Source organism: Phasianus colchicus, chromosome 10 (assembly GCF_987193195.1).
Source record: "Phasianus colchicus chromosome 10, bPhaCol1.hap1.1, whole genome shotgun sequence".
Classification (NCBI taxonomy): domain Eukaryota; kingdom Metazoa; phylum Chordata; class Aves; order Galliformes; family Phasianidae; genus Phasianus; species Phasianus colchicus.
Genome location: NC_143445.1, coordinates 18,083,381 through 18,110,489, shown reverse-complemented (window position 1 = coordinate 18,110,489; position 27,109 = coordinate 18,083,381). Strand labels below are relative to the sequence as shown.

The 27,109-nt window shown below is 45.0% G+C and overlaps 1 protein-coding gene across 1 annotated transcript in view; it reads right to left on the bottom strand.

Moving 5' to 3' along the window:
* Nucleotides 1–4,397: 4,397 nt before the first annotated feature.
* The window catches only part of ARHGEF26 (Rho guanine nucleotide exchange factor 26), a 39,365-nt gene continuing 16,653 nt past the window's right edge, over nucleotides 4,398–27,109 (bottom strand). Inside the window, exons 6-14 of the mRNA XM_090147576.1 lie at nucleotides 20,928–21,080; nucleotides 20,324–20,453; nucleotides 19,792–19,866; nucleotides 18,212–18,301; nucleotides 14,081–14,235; nucleotides 8,876–9,085; nucleotides 5,698–5,765; nucleotides 5,155–5,259; nucleotides 4,398–4,791 (exon numbers count right to left, since the gene is read on the bottom strand). Coding sequence (XP_090003702.1) covers nucleotides 4,649–4,791; nucleotides 5,155–5,259; nucleotides 5,698–5,765; nucleotides 8,876–9,085; nucleotides 14,081–14,235; nucleotides 18,212–18,301; nucleotides 19,792–19,866; nucleotides 20,324–20,453; nucleotides 20,928–21,080 — 1,129 coding nt within the window. The 3' untranslated portion in view covers nucleotides 4,398–4,648. The remainder of the gene's footprint in view (nucleotides 4,792–5,154; nucleotides 5,260–5,697; nucleotides 5,766–8,875; nucleotides 9,086–14,080; nucleotides 14,236–18,211; nucleotides 18,302–19,791; nucleotides 19,867–20,323; nucleotides 20,454–20,927; nucleotides 21,081–27,109) is intronic.

The following is a 27,109-nucleotide window of genomic DNA, read 5'->3' as shown; positions in this document are numbered from 1 at the left end:
GGCGCGGTGTCGGCTGCTCGCGGCGCGCGGCTGCAGGTGCGTTGATTGCAGCGGGGCGGGGCTGCGTGCGCGGCTCCGACGGCACGAGAGGCGGCACGAGAGGCGGCGGCGTTGAGGTGAGAGCTGCTGCGGGCATGTGGCGGTGCGGGTGGCGGTGCGGGTGGCGGTGCGGGTGGCGGTGCGGGTGGCGGTGCGGGTGGCGGTGCGGGTGGCGGTGCGGGCCCTGCGCGTGGCCTCGGGCGGGGAGCGGCGCGACGCGCCGTGCGCTCCTGTGCGCCACCGGACTCCGCTCCGCCCCGCTGCCCTTTGGCGGCGCTCCCGGGGCTGCGCGCTGTTCTCCTGAGGCCGTTCGCGGATCGGCGCGCCGTGCTGGGCTGCCCCGGGCTGCGGCTCCGAGGAAGGTTGGTGCGGTGCGGTGCTGCCCTTTTCCATGGGCGCAGAGCCGGCCCTTTCGTTGAGCGATGGAGGACCCGCTCATTTTTCGGCTTCAAGGCCGCCTGCAGTGACTGGAGCGGTGCTTTCTAAAGAGCTCAGTAGAGACACGTTGTGTTGGTTAGGTTACAGGGGCGGCGTGGAGCGGGTGCGGGGCGCCGTAAAGACGCAGCGGAGTCAATCGGTGCCGCTGCTCGGGGTTGGAAGCGCCGGTGCGGGCGCGGTTGGCGCTGCGGGGGCCCCGGGGCTGCGTCCCGCAATGCGCGGCCGGCGGGGAGCTGCGACTGGGAGCCGCGAGCTTTGTGCTGAGCCGCAGCCCTGCGTGGGGAAGCGGCGTGAGGAAGGGTTGCAGATCGGGCGTTAATTTCTCAGCGGCAGACTCGGAGCTGGGATGTCACGGCCTCGTGCTCACACAGCTGTGTCTGGCCGCTCATCTGTGTGCAGTTCTGCTCTGATAAAAGCCACCACGCCGGGCCCGAGGAGCAGTGCAGTGCTGGGTGGGGGCAGAGCAGAAGGGCTTAATGCCGGCAGGGAGTTTCTGGTCCTTCTCTCTGAAATCTCAGAGGCTCATCTCAGAACTCCGTCAGATAGACAGAACGGTGACTTCTTTATGGGTAATGAAAACACAGGGAAGTTGCTAGGAGGCAGAAACAAAAACCAGCAAACCCTCTGAAAATGTATTTGTACAAACTAAAGGAAAGCTTTGTCTTAAGGTGAACTGCTTGTTATGATGCCTTCGATTTGAGATGTCTGAGAGCACGGGGGGAATTCAGACTGGCATGAAAGCCAAAGGCTGTAAGCACTGCAGGCAGGATGGCTGTTCTGTGCACAGCTACAGGCCTGGTGTTCTGTGTGTGGGAGATAATGGGTCCCAGGATGGTGCTGGTGCTGTCAGCTGCTTGAATAGAACCCTCTGCTTTTCAGGGGGTGCTGCTGTATCAGGTCAGCAAAAACTCTCCTCTCCATTTTTGTGAGTTTTGGTAATCCTTTGTTTGGGCTCCTCACAGGTGGGCACAATCACACTGATGAGGCAGCCCAAGTGTAACCTGATTGTGGTGGCTGCACCTGACCAGGGAAGGCAGAGCTAAAGGATTCCCAGCCCATGGCAGGAGGCAGGCAGATGAGGCTGGCCCCAGTGGTCACTGCAGCCCCAAGCAGGGCATCGGAGGAGCTCTGGGCTGGGCACCCCTCTGTGTGTTCCCCTGCAGCTCCCTGCAGGGTGGCAGTGCTGGGTGTACGTGGCCAGGCCTGGGGCAGGGGAGGGCTGTGCTGGAGAAGCAGCTGCAGCAAGATGAAGGGAGCTGGCTGCTGGGCTTGGCTGCTACTGCTCACAGCTGAAGGTGTGATTTTAGTTGACACATTGTCCTTCGGACACTGTGCTGAGTTACAAATTGAAGTAGTCTTTCTGCAGTTAGTGTAGCTATGTAATGAACTGGATGCTTCCCATCTCACTCTAACTGCTCTATGCCATGAACCTTTCCTATCCTTCCCTCCTCCCTCGAAGGCACTGCTGGTGGATCACACTTTAGAGGCACGCAGCAAAGGTAGGTGACTGCTTTGCTCTTGTCCTCAGTGCTGTGGCTCCTTCAGACAAGTGACCTCATCCCTATATAGCCCTGTGGCTTCTTGCCTTGCTCAGAGCTGAGCTGTTATCCCACACCTGTGTGGTTCACTGCTCCAACTTCACACACCATTGCCAGCAGGGAGGGCAGTGCTGAGACACACAGAACTTCTCTGACAAGAGTGGTGTTAATGACCTGCACTTTAGTGCTCCATGAAGAGAAACTGAGGCTGTGTTTTAGTAAGGATTTTATTGATTGTTGTCCTCTAAAATCATAGAAGTCTTTGATTCTTTAAGAACCGTGTCTGAGCATAAGAAAAACGCTTTTAAAAACATTACAGCACTTTTGGAAAAAACAGGTATGAAAAATATATACAGTGTATTAAAAATCTGAATAAAATTAATGCCTGGGTTTATACATTCAGTTATGTGTTAAACATCTGCCTGTGTACAATTAATTCTTTGTTAAAATATTAGCAGTTTTTCTACTATGTTAAATAAGACTCTGTTCAATGTACAATCTGCTTCATTACCATTTTATCAGTTCACTTCTTATAAATTAATCCCGAAGGCTGGAAAGCTGCTGTCAGACTGCCAAAGGAAGCATCTTTGTACAAATGTCTTTCTAACAGCTTTTCAATTGTTACAGAGGTATATATTTATAAACAAAGTTATTCACACACCAGCATGTTCCATTCTATGTAGAACAGTGTCCAGAACCTTTTAAAAACCACAAGGACTGACAGAATGCCTGGTACTGCACCTGCATGCTGAAGCCTGCTCTGTTATCAGCTGGTCCATAAAGAGATGGAGATTGCTATACAAACTGTCACATCTATATACAGAAAAGAGGAGCTGGAGTTAAGTTAACTGCGAGTGCTTTCTGTTCACACCATATTAACTAGTTCTTTTTTCAGTGGCATTCCAAGGCTAAACTGCAGGTGCAAAAACAGGTGTTGTGTGAAGTGCAACTGTGACAGGTCTTCTCCAAAGCCAAGAAGAGTGTATGTGAAGCAGCACGAGTCAGTGTTCCTCCACCCCAGGACTCCCCCTCCTGCTCAGGGGCAGGGGAGGACAGGGATGTCCACTCTGCTTCCACACCTCTCCTTGCTGCTGCCCTGACTGTTCCTACACTGAAGGCACAGCAGCTTCATCAGCCCCATGGGTCTTATTACTGCCCTTCTGGTTTTGCCTGTGGATTCAGCGTGATGCTAACAAAGATACTCAGCGATCTCAAGTTCAGTTGAACTTTTACCTCCACAGAAGGAAATAACTCATTTCCTCAGCAGAGCAAGAAGGAAGAACTAAAAAAACATAGGAAAAAGCACTTCATGTTTACTGTAGGTCCCATCCAGGCAATAACTTAATATGTACCTGGGAAAAACTAAAACCAGGCAGATTTCCAGCAGTTATACTGCTTTAAAACACCAGGAAACAGCCTGTGAGTGCAAGCATCTCAGTTCTGAACCATGGCACAGGTTGTTGATGCTAGTGAGAAAAAAACACATTCCTATGTTATGTGTATGGCTATTTTTCTACAGCCTTGAAATTAATTATTTTTAGTAGTATTGAAAAATAGCTCCAGCAAAAGGTATTGGAAAAGCAATTGCTGCCACAAAGGCATCCAGAACTAGAAGAGCTTTTGGAGTGGAGACATGGGACAGAATGGCCTCTGCATTTGGCAAAAACTGGTTTCAGGAAAATCTTCCTTGAGGAACAACATAAGGCACAGGAGGACACTGGCAGAAGGACATCAAAGGGCTCAAACTGTGTATATTGATATTGTTAATGAAAACAAGCTCAAGGCTGATGGTCATGCTAAAAAACATATCAGAGAATGAGACATTCAATATCTTTATTTTGAAAAGCTGGTACCTCTTGCTTGCTTTCGCAATTCCTTTCTGGAGCAGCAGGAAGAGAGCACAAGCTGTATGAGTAACACACAGCACCACCACACGAGGTATGGCTGGTTCCTCTGGAGCTCGTGTCAGCTCCAGTAACTCAGATTGGCAATCTCACTGTGTTCTACAGAATGTGGCTCACCCTGGGCTGCTGGACAGGCAGTCCTTCATCAATTATATGCTGTTTATTGTAGCTCAGGCTAAACACAGGTTTTGACAACACAGGGAAGTATCCCATTCAACATCTCTTCTGGTTCTGGGAATGTAATACTGCAGTTTTTAGGAGCTGGAACTCCATTCCCCCACTGTTATGCTCCTGTTGTCCTTCCAGCTCAGTTGTATGTATTTATTTGGTGAGCTTCTGGTATTCAGGCTGCTACAGAGGGGTTTTAAATTTGAAAGAAAGAAAGTAAAAATAATCAAGAAAACAGGTGGAGAAAGAATACAAATGGGTATGAGGGAACCAAAGCTGAAAGGGAAATCTTCTTTAAAAAAAAAAAAAAAAAGTATGGCTGATCTCCACTGCCCAGGAACCTAATTCTCATAAAAACTGCTCTTACTCAAGCCAGGCATCAGTTCAGAGCTCTCAAAACGTGAATCAAAAAGGGCTATCTGAAGTATCAGTGCTGTCACTGTATTCAATGCATCTGTGCCTCACGTCTTCCATGCAAGAACTGTAGTGTGTGCAGCTGTGCCTCTGCTGACAGCAGTTTAGTGCAAATCCTGCAGCACAATATGAGAATGCAGAAATCATCTACACGTTTGTTTCAAGTCCCAGCAGCCGCCCCATGCGCTCCATGTTCTTGTCAATCGTGGCACGACACGTGATTTCCTTTGCACACTCCATGGGAAACCACCCTCTTTCACCATCCCGCAGTCGTTCCCCTTCATACCAACCTGCAAACGTGAACAAAGAGTGAGAACCCTTCTCAAACACTTTTGAAGACACCGTGGCAGCACTTTTCAGCAGTGTACCTGTGCAGTGACAAACCTGGTGCCTGATGAAGTGCCCAGCCTCTACATTTTTAGACAATTCAATTTCAGGTCTGTGGATATTTCACATGTCAAAACCACCCAGCCTGTACCATCCCCAGCTCTTTATCTCTGTAGGCTATGACAGGTGATGAGTTACTTGTAACAAGTGCTGCTTAAACAGAGGCTATCCTTTGCAAACCTGAACCAAAAGACTCAAGTTGGTAGCTAAAGAGGAAACAAACTCATCTGCAGTGCTGACAGGTGGTTACCACCACCAATACTCACCGTCATTTACTTTTTGATAAACCAAAACAACATCAGCAACTTGAAGAGACAGCTCGTCTGACTGCTTTGCTGTGTAAGTTCTGATGATCTCTACCTGTGTCAAAGCTGTAGAAGAAAAAAAGCTGAGGTACACAATTCCTGTAACAAATCTTCTATGAAGATGTGTACGTCCGTAACTTACAATATTCTCTCAACTCCAAAAAAAACAAAACCCAAAGGCAGCAGCAAGTGGCTTTGCCATCACACAGTTACATCCCAACAAACTGACTGAACACATGGGCAGGAGCTGTGCTCTTTTGTTAACAGACTGGAACAGCTGACCAAACCAACATCAATCAACACTAACAGAAATCATGGAGCAAAACAGAACTCAAAGAAGTGCCTCTGGACAAGGAAAGGATGGCAACTCCACTTGTACTGGAGTAACAGAGCCCAGGAAAAGCAGGGGTCTGTACAGCATCCATGTACTGAAGGCACCACTAAGCGGCAGTGCGTTTCCAGTCCCACAGCACAGAGCTCAGTGCTGCTCGTAGCTGAACTTACTGGTTCTGTCTGTGCTCTGCCTGTCTCTGTCTTGTCCAAGCACTGTAATCCAGCGAGCTCTTTCACTCCTGCAAAGAGCAAAACCAAAATTATGATTATATCATTTATGTAGTCCACCCCATGTCTGAAGCATCTGACAATCATAATAAAGCTGTTCTAATACACAATTATCAACAGGCTGCCTCCGAGCAAGGCTTAGCAGCACAGTATACTTAGAATGAAAAGCAAGAGTCAGAAAAATAAGTTCTCCATGCACACATTTATGTTTCCAGATGTGCTGATGTGGGAAATATGAGAGACAGCTCAGATCAAGTCCTGGGTGGAGGCCTGAACACATCACTGGGCTTCAGATTGTCCATCAGCATTTCTGAGGACAGCAGAAAGAATTATTTAGATTCTAAGCATCATGCCACATACAACAAGTGCAAATTACTACAGCTCAGTTTGGAAAGGAGCAGAAGATGCAGAAGTGATGTCAAACCAGAGAGGAAAATAAAGCTAATCCTCAGCCCAGGTAACAACTAAGCTAAAAACTTACTCATTCTAGCTTTGAATTTTGGCAAACAAGGACATGAATTCCATTTCAGTAAACTGGTTTTATCTCATGTTTGTTGAAGGGCTTTGCTGTCAGTACAGGTTAAAATAACATGAGGGAGCTGCAGGGCTGAAGGATTTTTGTTGCTACCACTGGTTTTTAAACTCGAAATAATGAACATCTGCCTTCCCTAGAAGCCTGATGTTCTCACAAAACATCTAAGGACATACTAAACTTGTTGTTTCAACAAAAATGTGAAGGAATATGCTGTGTTTTGCATGTACTTAATTTTGTTCTTAGCTTTAGAAGCACATTACTTACAAATTCACATTTTCTTAACACAAGAATTGCTCTTTCTTTCAGACAAATGACAAAAATGGGGTAATTTCAGACTACCTTCCAGTCCAAATATTCCTTTCTTCATACATCTGAGCAGCATTTACTTTATGACAATACTCCCACTGGAGTCCCCCTCTCCCCATGGGCAGTATTAAAGAATATGAAAAATCCAGTCAAGAAAATATCTCTTCTATCTTTCAGCCTGTCTGGGAAAACCTCTACTTTATTCTTCTGTAGCTTTTAATGTATTTTTTACAAGACAATCAATGTTTCATGCATAAAAAGACAATCTGGAAAACAGAAATATGAAAACAGATGCCAGCACCAATGGATAACCTCACGCTAAATGACCATTCCACTCCAAGGAATGCTGCAGCAGCAGGAGCACTTGTATGTGGGAGAAGTGCCACAAGGATGGGCGCAGGACGCAGGGTCTGAGCCAGCCCTGGCCATGGCCACACTGCTGCCAACAGCCGTCCTGCACAGCTCCTGCCCAGAGCTCGTCCTTCCCTCCAGGAGCCTCGGGCTGCAAGTGGCAGAACGTGATCACACAGCACTACAAGTCTGAGCTGACATCAATGTTTGACTTCAATGTGCAAAGCTGTGTTCAGTAAACACTGCAGCCTGGCCTCAGCTGCACGCTGCCTGCCTGTCCTCGTACACCAGGGTTTGTCTACAACCCATGTATGCAGTTCACAATAATCTATAATAAGACAGCTTTCAAATCGAGTAATTATTGTCAGAACTCTTCCTCTTGATGACAATCTGCTAGACTGCTATTTATACCACAAACCACATATAGCAAAGCAGTAACAAATCTGTAGAACAAAACGTCTTTTTATAAGAAGACCAGACCACTAAAAATGCGCCTCATTTTTCCCCAATAAAAAAGCGTTTCCAAACAAGTCTGAATCATCTGCTTACTTTATAATGAGATCTTTAATAGATATCATTAATGATCTGTAGCTTCTTTCAGGGTTATTCTAAACTCCGAAGGCAAACCTAAAATGCAAATGTTTCCAGGCTGGGCTCCGTCTGGAGCATTCTGTGCTCTGTGCCTTCTGTCTGCCTCCAGCTCCCACCAAACAGATAAGATCTTTCACTTTTGTGAAGGCTGTGTGAAAGTTAATGGCACCACAGAGGAACGAGTGCCTCTTGGGGACTTGCACCCGAAAGAACAAGATGCTGCTTGTTGTTCTGTTCAAAAGCAGGACACATCCAGAACTGCTTCAGGAGAACAAGGACCACCTCTATCCCAGCACAGCTCCACAGCTTCCCCAGGCGATGCCAAACTCCTCCTCCCCATCACTGCTGTGCTGCTCCAGCTCCCACACCATCCAACCATTGTTACAGCTGTGCACAACCCACAGCTGCAGGACAGCAGCACGCAGCATTCACACCCGATGTCTGCTTGCTACCACCACGCCTCAGGATGCAGCTGTGCTGTGCTATAAACGCCACGCTGCTCAGATAACTACTAGGATCAGATGCTTGGAAGAAACCAGCACAGAAGTAACAGACAGAGCAACCCTAAGGGAACCTGCAGTGAGATTTCTCAAGGTCATCCTATCAAGACCCACAAAAAGGAAATCTCCCAACCCATGCACAGAAGGCAGCATTTCCCTGCCAGTCAGCTGCTGTGCCCGCAGTGCTGCAGGGTGAGATGGAAGCAGTGCTGCAGAGGGCTGGAACTCAGCCCACCACTGCAGTGCTTCTGACAGAGCGCACATCAGGAATGCACCCTGCTGTCATTCAGCCCTGAGCGCTGTTCTCAGCCACCTGTAGGACAGCAGTGCATGTAAGCAGGCTGCAGAACGCACGATATACGGAGTGCCTTCAACTGCAGTGCATGAGCTGCTACTCTGCTTTCCTTTAGGCACCTGCTCTCAGGGCATAACTGTTATCACAGAAAGGTTCTGTGTTCATGGGTAACTTCCAGCTCTCAGAAGAATATTTGTCAAAGAAGTATTTAAACAAACATACTTATGCTACAACAAGTGGGAGCTCAGATACCTCAGCCACATTTGCAGTTCAAATGAATTGGAATATCTCAAGCTGGAAGCACAAAGATTGTGGATCCCAGCACCCAGACCCACAAGGACCACCCAACTCCAGACTGTATCTAGGAGCTCCAGCAGCTTGTGGCCATGCCCACTGCTCTATGATGAAGAACCTGATGTTTAGGCCTTCCCTAAAGAAAGACAGGCAGGTCAGTAAGCGAAAAACTACTGCAGAGAAGCTCGGAGAGGTATATGGCTTCCTCCAGTATTTTAACATTTCATTTTGCTATTTGCTGTTACTTACTGGGTTTCTGTTCCCAGAAGCAGCTCCACCTTCTCTCCTGCATGGTTACTGAGGACAGACAGTCTGAAGAGGTGAACTGGGGAGCTCTGCCGTGAGTACAGCATGGCTGAAGTGTTCTTCATGGGAGAAGAGGTCAGGTCCTCACTGTCACACTGCTGTACCACCAGCTGATCCCTTAAGGAATAATCTGTGACATTGTAACTCTCCTCACTGCAGAACAATTAAAACAAAAACAAACGCCACAAGTTCAGTGTTAGCTGTCACTGGGTATCTCTGGAAGCAAATCCAGTCTCAGAATCTGCTTTAACCACACTGAATGGCAGAATTCTTCATTTTTTCTGCACATTTCTTTCTGAAACTACCAGCTTCCCACAGCCTGCAGCGTATTGCTCCATATGCCCAACTTACTCCACTAAACCAGAAATGAGGCACAGTAATTGTATAGTTATGCATTTCCTTCTGTACCTCCAAATGAATGACAGACCTTCGTTTTAGAATACCTAAGAAAAAAATACACTTCCCTCTTCCTTGGGCCCACAGAAATATGGATAGGCAAACTGCTTCCCAATAGAGCACTATCAACCTTTAAGATACAGGATCATCTTCTACTCCTTGTCCATCTGCAAGTGTAACATGCTAAAATCTACTTTACATTATTCTGAAACTAATTACATAACATCATCGAACTGTGACTTCTAAAAAGAGGCAAAGAATCACAGAGTCATAAGGGCTGGAAAAGACCTCTGAGATCCTCAAGCCCGACCCCAACCCAGTGCCACCATGCCTACCAACACTGGTAGAATTCCTTTATGAATCTCCTTCAGCAACGTTTAATCACTGTCAGCATTATTACTGTAGTGACAAAATAATTCCCGGCAGCTTGGAAAAAAAACCATGGTTTTTCAAGCAGCTGTGAACAGGTAACATTCCCAAGCAGAATTTAACCTTCAGGTGATTTCCAGTGTAAGAAGTCCAGCTGCATTCCACTGTCAAGATAAACCTCAGAAGCTGACAAGCCATAGAGCACTGAAAGCAGGTGAGATCTGAGAGGTTTTCTTAGGGGGTCACAAAAAGGAGAATTTTCAATAAATGTAAACTCAGACTCAAATATAAGCCTACAGTCTTGTACAGCACTCAGGATGTTGGAGGTAAGTTTTCTGAACAGCTCAATAAGGCAGTTTTACTTTAGTCGTATGTAACAAAGCTGCATGAATTGTGAGCTTCTCCTGAACTCACAGGATGCAGAGCTAGCTCAGACAGTTCTGAGTATCAGTAACTGAAGGATGCAGAGCACACCTCCATGGTCCCAGGAGGGCATATGGAAAAAAGCAGGTGTCTGACTGTCGGTAGAGTTGTAAGTCAGCCGTGTCCTGTTTTTAGCAGAGTATTGTTACATGTAAGCTTACAAATCTGCAAAAAGAGAATCGCCTCTGCTGGTCAACCTCCCCCCAGGAGCACTTGTAAAGTGACCACTCTTCTGAGGAAGCCCTGCGTGCCTGACAGCAAACAAATCCATACCCACAGCCTGCAGTTACACTCATCAGCTGTGCAGGAGAGATGTAAGCACAGTCCTTCTTATCCATCCGTGTCTGAGGTTTAGAAGAGGAAGAAAGATGAAAACTCATTATGACAGAAATGCATACAAACATGAAAGTATTATGCACAAAGTAAATATCCTCCATCTCAGCAAGGCACTGCTGTCATCACACTCTGCTGCACATGGAAGAATTTCTTCACTAGCTCAGAGAAGCCATATCCCAGATAGGCAGTAAGAAGAGCCACTGTGCATCACAAGGCAGACTGAAAGAACTCAAGATGTGAATTACACTGCTTGCTACTCTGCTACTCACTGTGTTCAATACTGCCTTCAAAATCCAATGTCAACACACACTGATGGTTTAAGGGACCCTATAGTGGGAGTCATGGCCACAGCAGTGGCAATTTGCAGTTCAGCAATGAGGTTAAAGAGAAAAAAGAAGAACTGAGAGCTGAGCAGTACGGAAATGCAGGTTTTTGTTCTCCAGAATCGATGTGACAGGTACCATAACATCAGTCACACGTCCCCTTCTGTGCTTTTCTCAATGGTACTGAGTAGCACTCAGCCACTGTTTGCCTGACTTGGTCAAAGTGTGACAGAACAACTGCCTGTCCTTGTGCTACAATTTCAAACAAAAGGTCAGACTGTAGCTCAGGATGACTACGATTAATAAAAAGCATCATTAAATTTAAGAACAAGAACCCTGGTGCATCCTAAGCACACCCCAATGCACTCTTTATATTTGCTCAGCTAAAACATAGTACTTTTCATTACAAAAAGGCTTCTGGAGTGCTAGTTCACTTGGTATTCAAGGTGCAGTTCATCCAATGACGATTCTGACATTTGCAAACTGATCCTAAAATGCACGTGGGCAGAACACAGCTGTATCTACTGGGCAGACAGCAGCTCACACTGCCACTGGGCACAGCCTCCACCACAGTGCTTTGGGAAGAGGAGCTCTGGGCCATCCCAGCACGCACAAGTTTCTGCATATATGGCCAACTGCTCACACAGGACAGCTGAACTTTGGGGAAAGGATGAAGCAGCATGATTGCAGCACTAAGTAATTAGTATTTTTAGCACAGTAGAGTGATTTTGTTGTGCAATGTTAAGAATCTTTTGAGAAAGCAATTGCTGCAGTAAAAACACAAATATCTGAACTCGGCTAGCAACAAATATTTCTGTCCATTGCTGCAGTGTCCATGGTAACACTGGGGGAAGGAGAACAGCTCACCAAAGCCCAAACGTTATTAATGACCATGTTCACTTGGGTCAGTGCATGCTTCATGCCCAGAGGATCTGGGAGGTTCACACAACCCCTCTTCAATTCTGGTTTGTTCAGGGGTGTTGTTCAAGTGACCAGATCAAGCTGATTGTTAAGTTTGTTTTAATTTTGGTTTCTGGGCCCATTCAGGATGTTTCAATTCCAACAGCTGGAAGATGTTATAAATCAAAAGCCCCAAAGCTTTAATAAGATGCATTGTTATAAAAATCCGTGTTATAATCTGGACAACCAGCCAATAAACAATGTAACAACAGAGATAATAAACTTGTCATTGTTTTCCTAACTCAGACATTTACTTAGCTACCAACGCAGCCATACAACAACAGCTGGCCCATGAGAAAAAAACACAGCTTAAAAAATGAGAGAGGGCTCTGGTGAGCAGCCAGAGATGCAACAAGGGGCCTTCAAGGGAACGTTCCAGCAGGACTTTGATCAACACGGAATCTCAGGATCGTGGTCACAGCATTAAGAGCTGGGAGCAACTCTATTAATTTTTCTCCTCACCTGCATAGCAGTATTTTGAGTTAAATGTATTTTCCTCCATTTTGGAATATTCATATTTTCTTCTCGAATTTTATATTCTACCTCATTCCTCCTAAGTTCAGATTAAAATTATGATTTGAAGTTTCACAGAAGAGCATCTCTTACGAACGGCTGGAATTTGGCTCAACGCAAATGCAGAATCATCCTTCCAAACAGTTTTCAGCCTCAGGAAGGTTTGTCTATCAAGTATTATTTAACAGCAACATCAGAGGATACAAATCCCATTAGATTATTCTAAGTCTCCCCTCAAATCCAGTGATAAAATTTAAGTGGGAACTACTGGAAGCATCTTCCCATCAACCCCTCTCAAAGTAATTCCTATAACTCTATAAACAGTTTCACAAATTTTCACTAATTAACACATATTTAATCCACTTTCTTCCTGTTTTACACTGCAAACGTACCAGGCCCCTTCAGACCTCATTCATTCTTTCCAATTAGCAAATGGCTCGAAAACACAGAGAAATTCTGTGCATGCAATCAAGTTTGCCCTTCCCACGGCAGGAAATGTTAGTTTTCATTTCCCTTGGGATGAGGCACACAGAATCACAGAATTGCCAGGGTTGGAAGGGACCTCAAGGATCATGAATCTCCAACCCCCCTGCCACACGCAGGGCCACCAACCATCCCACCTAATGCTAGACCAGGCTGCCCAGGGCCCCATCCAATCTGGCCCTGAACACCTCCAGGGACGGGGCATCCACAACCTCCCTGTGCAGCTGTTCCAGCACCTCACCACTCTCTCTGTAAAGAATTTCCCCCTGACGTCCAACCTAAATCTCCCTTCCCTCAGCTTAAAACCATTTCCCCTTGTCCTGCTGTCACTCACCCTTTCAAAGAGTTGATTCCCCTCCTCTTTGTAGGCTCCCTTTACGTACTGAAAGGCTGCAATGAGGTCACCCCGCAGCCTTCTTTTCTCCAGGCTGAACAAGCCCAGCTCCTTCAGCCTGTCCTCATAGGGGAGGTGCTCCAGTCCCCTGATCATTTTAGTGGCTCCTCTGGACCCTCTCCAACAGCTCCCTGTCTTTTTTGTACTGGGGGCTCCATACTTGGACGCAGTGCTGCAGATGGGGCCTCACAAGAGCAGAGTAGAGGGGAACAATCACCTCCCTGTCCCTGCTGGCCACCCCTCTCCTGATGGAGCCCAGGATCCCATTTGCCTTCCGAGCCACAAGGGCACACTGCTGGCTCATGTTAAGTTTTTCGTCTACCAAGACCCCCAGGTCCTTCTCCACAGGGCTGCTCTCAAGGACCGCTCCTTCCAGTCTGTAGGGATGCTTGGGATTCCTCCGTCCCAAGTGCAAAACTCTGCACGTTGCCGTGTTGAACCTCATCAGGTTCACCCAGGCCCACCTTTCTAGCCTCTTGAGGTCCCTCTGAATGGCATCCCGTCCTTCAACCGTGTCGACCACACCACTCAGCTTGGTGTCGTCAGCAAACTTGTTGAGGGTGCACTCGATTCCATCATTGATGTCATTGATAAAGATGTTAAAGAGCACCGGTCCCAAGACAGATCCCTGGGGGACGCTGCTCGTTACCAGCCTCCACCTGGACATGGAGCCATTGATGCCCACCCTCTGTCTGCGGCCTTTCAACCAGTTTCTTTTCCATCGAGTGGTCCACCCATCAAATCCACATCCCTCCAGTTTGGAGATAAGGATGTGGTGGGGGACCATGTCAAAGGCCTTGCTCAAGTCCAGGTAAATGACATCGGTCGCCTTTCCCTTGTCCACTGATGCCACACAACAGTCACAGTAAGTCTACAAGACAACTATATGCTGCATGGTCTCTCTGTGCTGCAAGAGCCAAACACAAGATTTTGTATTGGTGAAGCTCTTACCTCTTCTTCTTGGTGATGATGAGGACATCATTGAAGAGGAAGAAGTACACCTGCTGTTTAGAAGTCCTTTTAGAAAAAAGTCCTGTGTCTTCTACATAGGCTGTTAACTCGCCCCTTTTCACTAACCATCGTGAAGAAGAAACCAAAGGAAATGGCTAAAAAACAAGAAAATAACATTTTAATCTCTTAAAAAGTTTTTTTTCCCCCCCTTTTTTTTTTTAAGATCAGGAAGCAGTCTTAAATATTCAGAAAAAACCCACCTGAATAAACTCAAAGTGCAGAGATTAGGAGTACAAGTTCTAAAGTATCTTTATCACCCATGCAATCCACAAGTAAGAGCCTGCAAATACTTGAAAATCCTCATATTCACAACCTAATTGCTCATCCATGATAAAAATGAGCACCCGACCACTCACGCTTCAGGATGGAAATGATGCCCTAAGAAGAGGAAAACTGCTTGTCTGGTGCTGGCAGCAGCTCATTCCCTCACAGAGCATATGGGCATGGACAGGACACAATCAGGGCTGGCTGTCCCTGCCTGCTGGCAGGAGCTGGGCTGCCCATGGCACTCAGCTCTTCACAGTGCTGAGGGCTTCTCCAGCAGACATGCTACTTCTGTCCCACAATAAGCCCAGCATTGTAGCTGGTTCCCTTGGAACCATTACAAATCATTACAAATTAAAGAAGCCTTCAACTTTTTTAGTCTTGCCACAGACTGATTTGTATCTTCACGCATCCAGAAGACAGTGACTGCTCACCTGGATTTGGTTCTGTATGCAGACATCCACCAGAACAACACTTTTGCTGTACTGTAGATGTACAGCAGTGACCCATCATAACCTGCCAGTATTTCAATGAGTACTTTTCTTAGAAAGAGCAGTCAGGCACTGGCACAGGCTGCCTGGGAAGTGGTGCAGTGACAATCCTGGTGGTGTTTAAGGAAAGGGCAGACGTGGTACTTGGGGACATGGTTAGGGGCAGTACTGGGACGTACGGGTGGTTGGACTGGATGATCGTAAGGAATCTTCTCCAACCTTGGTGATTCTATGATTCCATATTCTCCAATTCAAAAAGGCAGGATTTGATTTAAACCCATATTTCCTAAGTAGATTTTTACCCAAGTCTCCAACTCTGTTAGTGAGTCAGACAATCTCTTTAGAAATCGCTGTAATTTTGAGTTCAAAAACTGACACTGTTGCTCATCTCACATCTGTGGCTAATATCAATCCAACTTTGATTAAGTGACAGTCCTTGGAGAAAGTGATAAAAACACCTCAATCAACCACACAGCTTGCAAAGGACCAATTTAGCTCAGTACTCTGATACAACAATGCAGAAGAGCTTCCAAATTTCATCACTGTAATATAAGTAATTTCTGAAGTTTATAAAAGTATTTAACTTAAAAAAAAAAAAAAAAAAAGTCTTACGCTGAATCAAAACTCTGCAGCTTCAGTACATTTTTGTAAGCAGACAGCTTCACATATTTACCCTCCCTGAAATGTAGTAGCAGTTCCCTGTGATGATAATAAGTGTGAAACATCAGATCACAGAGGTGACACCACCTCTCTCTATGGGACTTCACAAAATCAAAAGGCTGGGCTATGTGGCCCAGAAATGACAGAGCAGTTTGGTTCTTGGACTCAAGTGTTTTTGCACAAAATTCCTTTCCTGGCACTAAGCACAAAAAAAAATAAATAAATAAGAAAAACCACATCTGAATCTTCATTAAAAATACAGAGCCTACAGACAAGCCACATACAAAAGTGATATAGATTTTACCAGCTTCTCTTGTACTCCCATGTAATGCTCTAGAATCACAGCAAAGAAAATAGTAAGAATTACAAAACGCTGTACAAGAACAGAAATAGTTTACCTGATTTACAATGCTTATAGAATAGTATCAAAATGATTGTTCTTCAGATAAAAGCTATTTTAAAGATTTCTAGAGCACGAACTAAAAAAGCTCTCTAATCTCTATTCCAAATGAGTACATCAGATTTTCCTAGTCAACTGTATTCCGGAGGCATCTCGTGCTTACTTTAATATTCATTTTCCCTTAATTACCAAAAGAGTGCGATGTGTACATCATCTCCTTTCTGTGTAAAATAAGCCATCAGAACTTAAAATGTATTGAAACTTGGCCAAAACAATCCAGCAAGAATTCCAGCTGGCACCTGCTCAAACAGAAGAAGTGTAAACCACTAAGTAGTTGTATTTAAGAGGCACGGAGGGAAAAAATCTTGCATAAAGAATACAGAAAAAGAAAATAAAGTTCTATTATTGTCATGAAATCAGGAGAGTTGCCAGTCCCAGCATGCACACTGCAAGGACCACACAGGGCCTATTGCTCCTGCAAGGTCAGATCCACATCCTGATCCCAACAGAAAAATAATGGGTACTGAAAATCTGTTAGGTGCTTCTGCACATCAGAAAACTGGGAAGGAATGGGAAGCCAATCACCCAAAGTTGTCAAACTGTTTAAAACTCTATTTTAGATTATCCAAATACCTGAGACTATTATCCACCAGTGTTAGCAGATGCTGTGATGTCACTCAGGAGACATTTCCTTTATTCTTGTTAAATAAATATTATTCTCAGTTTTAGTATGTAAATACTTTGGACAATTTGAGAAATACCTTTTTGGAGACAGGATTTATTCAGAACAAGACTGACCACTTAAAGACATAAATCCATGACAAAAACCAACCAACAACCTTCTCCCAAAACTATACTCATTATGTACTGGGATGAGACATAAATCACAGAAATGGTACTTTAACAATGAATGTGAAGAAGAGTCAATGTACTTCAAGAAGTATTTTGTACGTACAACAAAACCCCACTAACTGTTGTTATTTCTGCTACAGATTTCACCCTGCTGCAATCTGGATGTTCAAACAGTGTTAGGATCCTCTGTTGGACTAACAGCCATTGGTTGGTGCACCTACTGGGTGGAATCTCCTGGTCCAGCAGTGCTGTCAGTACAGCAGCAGCCGCCTGTGTGGTGCGTCAGCAAGCAGCAGGGCAGGCACAAGGGCAGCTCACACACTGCTCTGCAGCATTAACTCACGCCCTGACAGAAATGGGGTGCTGAACTTTACCTCTCATTCTCAGAAAATGCAGTGCTGGGGGGCTAAAACTCAACCAATGAGTTGTTTTATTTCAGCTGCAGTAGACAAATAGGCGTCCCTTTCTGCTGCTGAACTGGTGTGGAGATCAAGTAACACTTCATCAAACAGGTATTAAAAAACCCTTTTTGCGGTAACATACACTAACTCACTCTTAATAGAAAGATGGTTTTTTTTCTCAGCTGAAGTCTGAAATCTACACAAAATTTCAGAGCTGTCCACAGCTCATGGCAGTGCCCATCCACGTGTAAGGAAATACAGCAGAAGTCATTCACACTTTGTCTCACGATGTGCTCAAGTGAGAAACGCAATTGCTTTGCCATGCAATACCTCCCCCCAGAAATGCTTCTTTTTCTCAGATCAGTCAATTCATGGATGAGGTATACAGGTTCCATGACATGGCTGCCGTTGCAGCAGAGAACTGTGATGCTTCTCATACAAATCAGAAATTATGCTGTGCATTTCTCTGATTTTCTTTATGAGAGAAAAGAGAGAGAAAGTTAACTCAAAACCTGACATTCCTCAAGAAAACCAATGATGAGAAGGACACAGGCAGAACAAAGCATGGCACCATGCAGTACTTGTGACAAAACTGTCTTGCACATCTTTATAAACTACATAAAACAGTGTAGATGTCACACTGGTACTCCACCAGGGACAGGCTTTCATCCACAGAGGTAGACCAAAATCTGGGCATACATTCTTCAGTAATTAATGCTGATTTATTCTTAAAAAAAAAAAAGTTCTTACACTCTATTTCCCTAAAAAGCCTCACCTCGGAGCTTAACAGACCTTGTTAAAGGTGCAGCAGTCCTCAGTTACTCAAGTTTCCAGAGCTTCAGCTACCTTAAAATATGAATTTGTCTTCCCACTAACTGAGAAGTCACATCAGGATTCAACCTGCTCTAATTTCCTTTGTGCTGGTAATGAAGCTACCAAAATTTAACATGCAGTCAAAGCTCCTCCTATGCTAAATGATTTTGGTTCCTTGATTTAACCATACCTTGATTTTAAATTCCAGCTGGGAGTTAATTGTGTACATCATTTCTGTCCTTTCCATTTTTCGAGCACCTTCATTGCATAAACGCACCAACTGAAAAACAAGACATTTGCTGAGCACATTTCATGTCCTCACAATCTGTAATACCAGAAACTCCTGGTCCTTGATACAACACACTTCTGTGGAAGCATTTACAAAGGATCTGACATTTTCACATTCAGTGATGATCACAATGCTTTCAAGATCAGACTGAATGCACCACAGAGTGACCTGGTCAGAGCTGAGAGCTGGTTCTGCTCTGGGACTGGACTGGATGAGCTCCTGAGGCCCCTCTCAACCCACAGTATTCCACGATGCTAGAATTACTATTTCTTCTTCAGCGCAGCCCTCGTGGTACAAAGCTACAGCCAGAAAAGGGTTATACTCACCGATCTAAATGAGCGCCCAGCCCCACAAAACCCATCCTTCCAGCCTGACAATCCGTGCTGCACACTGACATGGCTATCACACACATGCAACTCCTTCACAGAAGAAAGTCCTAATACAAATACTGCAGTGCCATCTCGTTAAACTCAGGCAAACTGCTCTAGGGGCAACCCTGCCCACAGCAGGGGCACTGAAACTAGATGATCTTTAAGGTCCTTTTCAACCTTGGCCTTTCTATGATTCTATGAAACTACCCCAGGGACTGTTTCATTGCAGCTGACATTTAGGACACAATCTCAAAGCACACACCATAGCCTTACTGATGCCTGCACACCAGGGAAGAGGCAATGCATGCTCACAGGTGCAGTCAGAAGGGCATCCAATCACATTCCCTTTAACTGCATAAATATCATGCAGGATTTCCTTCAGTTAATAAGCCTTTTCTCCTTTTAAAAATCACTTTACAAATCATTTACTGCTCCTTTGGAAAAAATAATTGTGTTGGTAACAGTACAGTGCTCCTGAGTTTAGGATATTTTCCTAAGTAAGAGAAAAACAATAATTTAGCCAAGAGAAAGGCCACTATGGACTGATTTTAATTAAGACAATTTAGAGCTTTTATAGCAGTGAAGACTGCTCTCCCTTACACAGGAATGTTCAACGCCCAAAGCAATATGTAGCCCTGAAAGGTAGAGAAAGATTTTTAAAAATTAGTTTTATTTTTAAATAACGTCCAAAATCACATTTAGTAACAGTCTGCACTATGGTTTCTGAAACTGAGATCTTGCAGGCAAAAAATAGCCCTGAAATTCTTAATTTTCTTCTCATACCACAATGCTCTGCTTGAAAGTCTTCTATTTCCAGAATATGCCTATCTGTCCCTATCTAAAATACGTATACATGTATTTTAAACAGATGAATTGAATTTTTCACTAATTAAAAAAAATAATAATCAGCTTGCTTAGTTTTACATAAAACAAACTGGAATATGTTATGTAAGTGCTGTCGAAATCTCCAACCAATATGCATGGAAATGGACTTGCACTCTTCTACCTTTGATTCTTGGCTAACAACTGACAGCAGCAGACACCCTTAAATGTGAAATAAAAGAAGAAAGAAGGTTTAAGCACAGACTTTTTCTGCACTACAGGACATACCTTGCTCACTTCCTTCAGGGCTTGCTTGCAGTTCTCATATTTTGGTGAATCTTTAGGAGTTTTCTGACAAATAGTCTGAAAGAAAACATCCATTACTTCAGAGAACTAAAGAGCACAGACTGTAACAAATACAGAAATTTACATACACATTAATGGGAATCAAAGAGCTGAAGTACCAGCTGTGAACTTGCAGATAAATGAGGTAAGTGAGAGAACACATGGATTTACAGATAAATGAAATGGCACTAATTAATTGATTTTAATCCTAACAGCCTGGGTAGCTTCTGTGCCAGGTTATTCCTCCCTGGTTTCAGAATCAATTCTACTATAGAATCTTTTTGATTTGACTTCTAAATATTTAATTTTTGACTGCATAACTAAACAAATGCTACTGCACTTCATGCTAAGCAGACCAGTCGGTGCTTACAGCCCTGTACCTCTACCAGCAATGGGATCAACCAGGAATCGAACATAAAGGAGTGCTAACATTATAAGAACACATAATGGAAAAAAAGAAAAACAACATTCTCACATCCATCAGCAATGGAAGACGAGTAACTCTCTGCATAGGGAGAATGAGGAAGGAGATCATCGGTAAATTCCTGCAGTCTTCATGGGACTCAATGCGTGACAACACCTCTTTAAATGCTGGATTTGTAGCTCTGGTGGGAAAAAGGAAGGGGAACTTATCAGAGTGTTTTACCCAAGAACTGTGAAAGTTGGCAGATTTCAGAAGTAGGGGAAATGCAGTTTGAAGATTTGTATCGCAGCCTTCAGCGTTATTTACTTAGATATGCATGACCAGTGCTGACATTTAGAGAGCTCATTTTCTCCCACAGGCGAACACGAGTGCAAACAGACTCATAGGTAACTCAGAAGCAAAGCACAGCTTTGGTAAATTTACAAACATGTATTTATCAGCAAAAAGGCAATGTGACACACAGCCACAAACAGGACTGCACAATGCAGCCTGGCACATTTCCACCCTCAGTGACTTCAAAGGCACTTCTGCATGAAGGAACACCAAGCATGTAAGGACGTGCTGTGAGCCCCAGGCCTTGCACCAAGTACCACAGCCTTTGCCTCCTACTATAAAGGGAGTGATGTTGCAATCATATTTTAAAATTAGCTCTTACAGCAATTTCTGAAGCGTTCGCTGCTGATAGACTTCATTAGTGCAGTACTTCACATAAGGATCAAATGTTGAAGAAGAATGCTTTTCCACAATATCACTAATATCATCAATGAAGATGTTGTTCTGATGTCTGGCTTCAAGCTCTTTGAAGAACCTGTGGAAAAAGGAAAGAAATCACTCATTTTACAAAAAAATAAAATAAAATAGCAGACCTCCTTCCATTTTACACTTCAACTGACACAACCCGTGGCTTTTATAACCTAATGACAATTTGAATAGTTTGTGAAAGGGTGAGGTCATCCCTCCTTCTGGCAGAGCAGCGTGGGAAGCCTTTCACTGATGCTGTCGGGGCGGTGGGTGTCAGCTGGCACAGCTCCCCAGAACCACCTCCCAGCTGCTGCCAAAACCACCAAGGCCCACACAGCGCTGTTGGACGGGAATTTCCAGAAACGAGGTTGAAAAAGAAATGGAACAACTTCAAGCACAGCATTAAATCACCATTTCCTCCTGTAATAAGGGAAGTACAATACCAGAATAAGTCCAAGTAAATAAAGCATGAACTGCTAAACAAATCACAAAGAGGGCTGAGCTGTATATGACAGCTTGTCTTGCATCTTGTCTCATGTCTTGTATCTTGTCTCGCCCGCTTCAGTCTACCATTAACCCCAAACACAGGACGGAAACAGAGAAAGAGGAAACAAACCAAACTCACCTTCCCTGCTGCTCGTCCTCTATTCCGTATCGGAGCCCCTCAGACCTCTGAGAGATTTTCACTCCTTCTTGCCCTTGTAATTTTATCAAAAACCAAATGCCTTCATTTCAACAATGCTCATTAGAAAAATTTTGACCCTTTGGGGTATAAGGACTCAAATGAATTGGTATTAGAGCTACTGCAGGTCATTAGAACCATCTGACATCAGTGCAATGCAAAAAAACCATCTAGAAGTTACTGGAAATCCCTCTGGTATTTTTTCTGCCTGCAAGTGTTACAACCAGGTAACCTACCAGGATAAACCAGTTAACTAAAAAACTGACATGGAGCACAGCAAGGTAACACAAATACTTGAAACACACAGCCTTGTATCAAGCTAGAGCACTGGGAAGTCTAGTTTTGTTTTGGCCCATTATCCTATTTTCTCATTACTAACCACTGCCTTTTCAAAGCCTGTCACCCTGAGGCATCTCATTTCGGTGCCCCAGTGCTCTGCACAGCTTGTTTTACAGATGTAAGGACTAGAAAGGAAGACAAAGAGAAGCTAATTATGCAGGTGTGTTAACAGAGGGTCACAGAAACGAACATACTTTGCTGTCTGACTAATGATGGCCACGCTCAGACTGCAGCACACAGCCAGACAGAGCGCCTCGAGCTGGCTTAGTTTGACAGCTCTGACACACAACCTGCAGCTTTAACCAGCCGATGGCATTTAATGAATACCAGGACACTGCTCACAAACAGACGTAGTGCATCTAACACAGCTTACTGCTTTCTCCTCCCTTTTCCCCCAGAATGATGCAGCAGCATCATTCATGGAGCTGCCAATTTTGGAAGGCACAGTCCTCCAGACTCCTATTCTCCAACCATCTCATTTCAAAGCATGAGGTATTTCAGACTGTCACCGTGTCACCTACGAGCTCTTGCACAGACAGCAGTGCTGGCACAGCATGCCCAGCTGCAGAGAGCTCTGCCAGCCAGCAGAACCGCAGCAGGCAGCTCTGAGCTGCTGACCACAGCTGCAAAGGACTGGAATTCATTTCCACTCCTCTCAGACCCACTGATGGCTGGGAGAACTCCTCGGTGCCCTGACAGCTCAAAGAAAGAGCCCTTCTCCCTGCTCCATGTTATGGCATGCTGACCAAGTGTTTGATCGTGCTGTGCTGGAACTGATGCTTGTAAAGCTTCTCTCGTGCTTCACCAATGACACCAACAGTCACAGCCATTCTAGGAATCAGCAAAAATCCTGCTTAGTAGGAGATACCTTAAAAAAAAAAAAAAAAAAAAAAAAAAAGAGGAAAAAAAGTGACAAAAATGCATGGAAAGAAACATTACAACTGGAAATCACACGCTGCAGCTGGACTCAAAAGTCACCTTCCCATCACAGTGCAACCAACAAAACAGGCACATCCCAAATCACTTTTACTTAACATTTTCAGACAGATTCTGTTGTGAGGATCAGTACTGACTGACTCAGTGCCAATTTAACCAGCTACAAATTAGCTGCACTCTGCCCTATGACTGTTTTTTCTTACTAGCAGGAGGACCTAATAAAGCATTTATTTCCAGAACTTTCCTGCTTAAAGTCAGTTCCTCTGAAGTGAAAGTCAAACAGCATCCTAACAGAGAAACTGATTTCCTCTGCCCTGCCCTGTGCTGTTTCAGAGAAACGTCCCATCCAAAACACCCTGAAACTCTTCCTCTCCTAAAGGCTGTGTGCCAGACTCAGCAATACAGATGTCATTAATTTCCTGTTTGTTCCCTCTTCCATCTCGGGAAGGAGAAACGCTGCAGTACACAGCAGCACCAGGGCTGTCCCAACCCTACTGCAAGTTTCCCCTTGCAGTTTTGGAGCCTTGTGTTAAGGTTCTTCGCTCTAAGCACATCATTAGTAACCCATCCATCATCAAGTGGAACAACATGCCAGGATTTGCTCAGGCAGTTTTCTTAAGCTAATTCTGCCTCTTAGCTGGCACTGCTTTGATCTCTACCTGACACACACAGCTTCCTGCAAAGCCTGGGCTAAGCCAGCTGAGCACAGCAGCGTCAGCACAACGTGTTATGCTGCAGGACTCAGCAATGCCTCCCTTACCAGCACCAAGTTCCCATCGATCCCAGCACAAGTGCACTGAACAAATCAACCAAGTAAAGATGCTAACATCAATGCTCTCTCTTCACCCCTAAACAAAGATAATAAGCAAGTTGGACTTACATTTTTACCAGTGCTGTCTTATTACCTGGTTACATCAGAATTAGGCTGTGCTGGATTAAAACTGTCATTGGCCATGAGCTGCTAACCAGGCAGGCCATAGGAGAGTTAGAAAACCAATTACCTTATATCAAAACTACTACCCAGAAGCCAAAGCATCCCCCACCATCAAGCCCACTCTGTACATGGAAATGAGCTGTGATCTGCCCTGTCGATTATTTATTTCAAGTTACTATTATTGGTTAATTTTATGAAGTTATAACAACCTGTATTTCTGGCACAGGGATTAAAATGTAGCTTCACAATGCTTTTGGTGCTGTCCAACCCCTACAACTCTGTGGTTCTGTAATCTTTTTGTGAAGCTTACTGCCCACAGCAGTGAAGACACCCTTGATTTCTACACACCCAAATGAGTGAGCACATCAAGCTAAGGCCTGGAGCACAGAGGAGAGGGACCAGGAACTGGGCTGCCCTGCAGCAAGCAGTGTGATGGGAGAAAGCCTGCCATGCTGCCACAGCCCCGTATTGGTGATGTTATCCACCTGCTAGGAAAGCTTCTATCTCAGGGATTCACAGACCTGTGAAGACTGTATAGCTTTAAAATCTCATCTTAAAATAGCACACTGACCCAGTGATACAGGAGAGGAGCCAAAGGAACACACATACCTCCTCCTGCTCTGAAAGTGTGCTAAACACAACCATTTCCAGGCAACGAACAATGTGGAGCCTTCCCAAAGCTGTGTGCTCCCCCTGCACACAAAGGGGCTGGCAGCACTCACTGCCCTCACCAGCAGCCTCGCTCAGTCCCACCCTCCCTGCCTGCTGCAGCCTCACCAGAACGAAAGGACACATTAAAAAGTCTGAATAACTGCTTGCATGGGAACTGCTGAGTCCTGGCCTGAAGCACTGATTGATCACCTGGGGAAAGGACCAGGTCAGCCCTGGGAGCTCAGGTGAAGGCAATTCAGCTGTGGGACCAGAAGGGGTGGAGCCTGGCTGCACCTCTCTTGGACCCCATTGAAGGGCTGACTGCCACTGGGGAAGGGTCTCTTTATGGAGATCCACCCTCTGTGGAGCTTTCCCCTGTGATCTTACAATCTTTTGATATGGGTGAGCAATCTTCTTCCCTTTCCTTATAGCACTTTTCTATCATGCTGGTCCTTCCACCATCACACCTTTGTTGTAATGCCTTTCCCATGTACTGATCTAATTGCTATGCTGCTGACCATCCATGAGCTTTACTATCAAAAATATACAGATGAATCCAGTTTTCCTCTTTTACGCTTCCTGCAGTTAACAATGAAGCTGAAAAGCGGTGCAAGGGCTGCAACCAGAACAAACCAGCACCAAAGCAGAGGGTCCAAGCAGGTCAGAGCTTCAGCTGAAGGGCACCATAGGAGTGGCTGCACAGCCCCTCCTGCTAAGCAGCTGCTGGCTCCAGCTGCACAGTGTTAAACTGCAAGTGCCACTGCTCTGCACAGCAACTGTCCTTAAACACAAACACATACATAACTCCCTGCACAGCTCAGGCCGCAGATGAAGAGCCAGAGGTTGCAGGAATTCAGCTCAGAACGCTGCTGCTGGCAGCACTTTGTTAAACTGAGAATACATCCATACACCGTAGCAACGGGTTTCAGCACAAATAAGTATTACAGCAGATGGGAGCTTTATGGCACAGCTCTGGTGATGCCAGCAGCTGCAGCAAACGCAAACCACCACCAAATGGAAACCCCAGCACCAACTGTGCCTGTCCCGAAGCACAACCATGGCTGGAGGACTCCTCTGGCTGTGCTTGGTCACAGGGCCATCACCTGCAGCATGCTTTCAATCCCAGCTCCAATCAGTATTTCTATTTGATGCCAAAACTATCCTAGCTCGCTGATAGAGGGAAGATTTGGGGTTTGGATGTTTCTTTTTTTCTTTCAATGAAAGGCAGCTGGGATTTATGTTAAAAACAATCATTAGCAGACACTTAGGTAAAGAAATAAAGATTCTTATGCTGAGAGCCACAGCTGGGAAAAAAATGAATTGTTGTAATTTTATATACATACACGTATGTAAGTATGTATGCGTGTGCAAACATTTCTAACCACCTAAAAAAGTGTTGTCTCTCAAATTCTGTTCACCAACCAACCTAAGGAAACTGTGATTCCGTCCAGAATCGTAACTCAGAAATATGATTCCCTGAACAGTGAAGTCCTCAATCTAGTCCCACCTCAAACAAGGAAGCTAACTTCTCAAAGAAGAATCGCCAGCTCAGGAATCCGAGTTCCAATAGGGTATTATTCTTCAAATTATTCCAGTGCTGCACATCAGCTGCACACAAACATCGTCAGGTTGGCCCAGGGAGTTTTCTCAGCTGCTGAAAGAACTCTCCAAACAAATAATCCCTGAACATCAGAGCTGAGGAGTTCAGCAATTAGTGCTGATGTCCAAACAAACCAAAGGAGGAAAGCTGATGAAACACCAAAATAAACTCACTGCCCCAAGTCATCATGTGATACAAATGCCTGAAAGTGTTCTGTCAGCACCTAAAATTTAGAGAAAAAAAGTGGTATTTGGACTCACAGTTCTTCAGTGCACTCTCTGGGCTCCCTGGAGCCTCCTCACAATCAAAAGTGGTCCCATCAGCAATAAAACATTAAAAAAAAAAAAGGCAGAAATCACAAAGAGTAAACTCAGCAGTGCTCCACACGTTGAGAACCAGAGCCTCACACTGAGCCCAGCGGTCAGCAGCACCAGCTGTGGGTCAGTGCCTGCACCCACCTGCACACAGCTACCTCGCAGCACGCACATCCTGTGGGAGGGTTTTAATTCCTCCTTTGCCTTTCTCTGCCCACTATACACAGCGCTGTCACTCAGGCTTACTGAAAAGGGAGACATTTATCCACCTCAAAGCCTCCAGTACGAGCAACCTTCCTTACAGGAGCAGAAAACTGCTCCCCAAACACACTGCAGTGTCACTGAGCCACCTGGGAATGATGCTCAGTGGTACCAGCTTCCTTCACAGCTGGCTACAGCAACAACTGTGATAAACCCAGCACTGAGACTGTCAGGCCACGTGAGAGCAGAGAATGGTACTGACTGTTACACCACTGGCACTGGGAAATCCGACCAGTCAGCTGCAGCCTGTGAACAGATCACTTTCATTACAGCTCACCTGAATCACCTGGGGTCTTCTCACAGTCCTTCAATTGTTGTTATTGTTATTATTATTATTACTGTATTTGGCTTTTTTTTTTTTTTTTGCCCATGACCACTC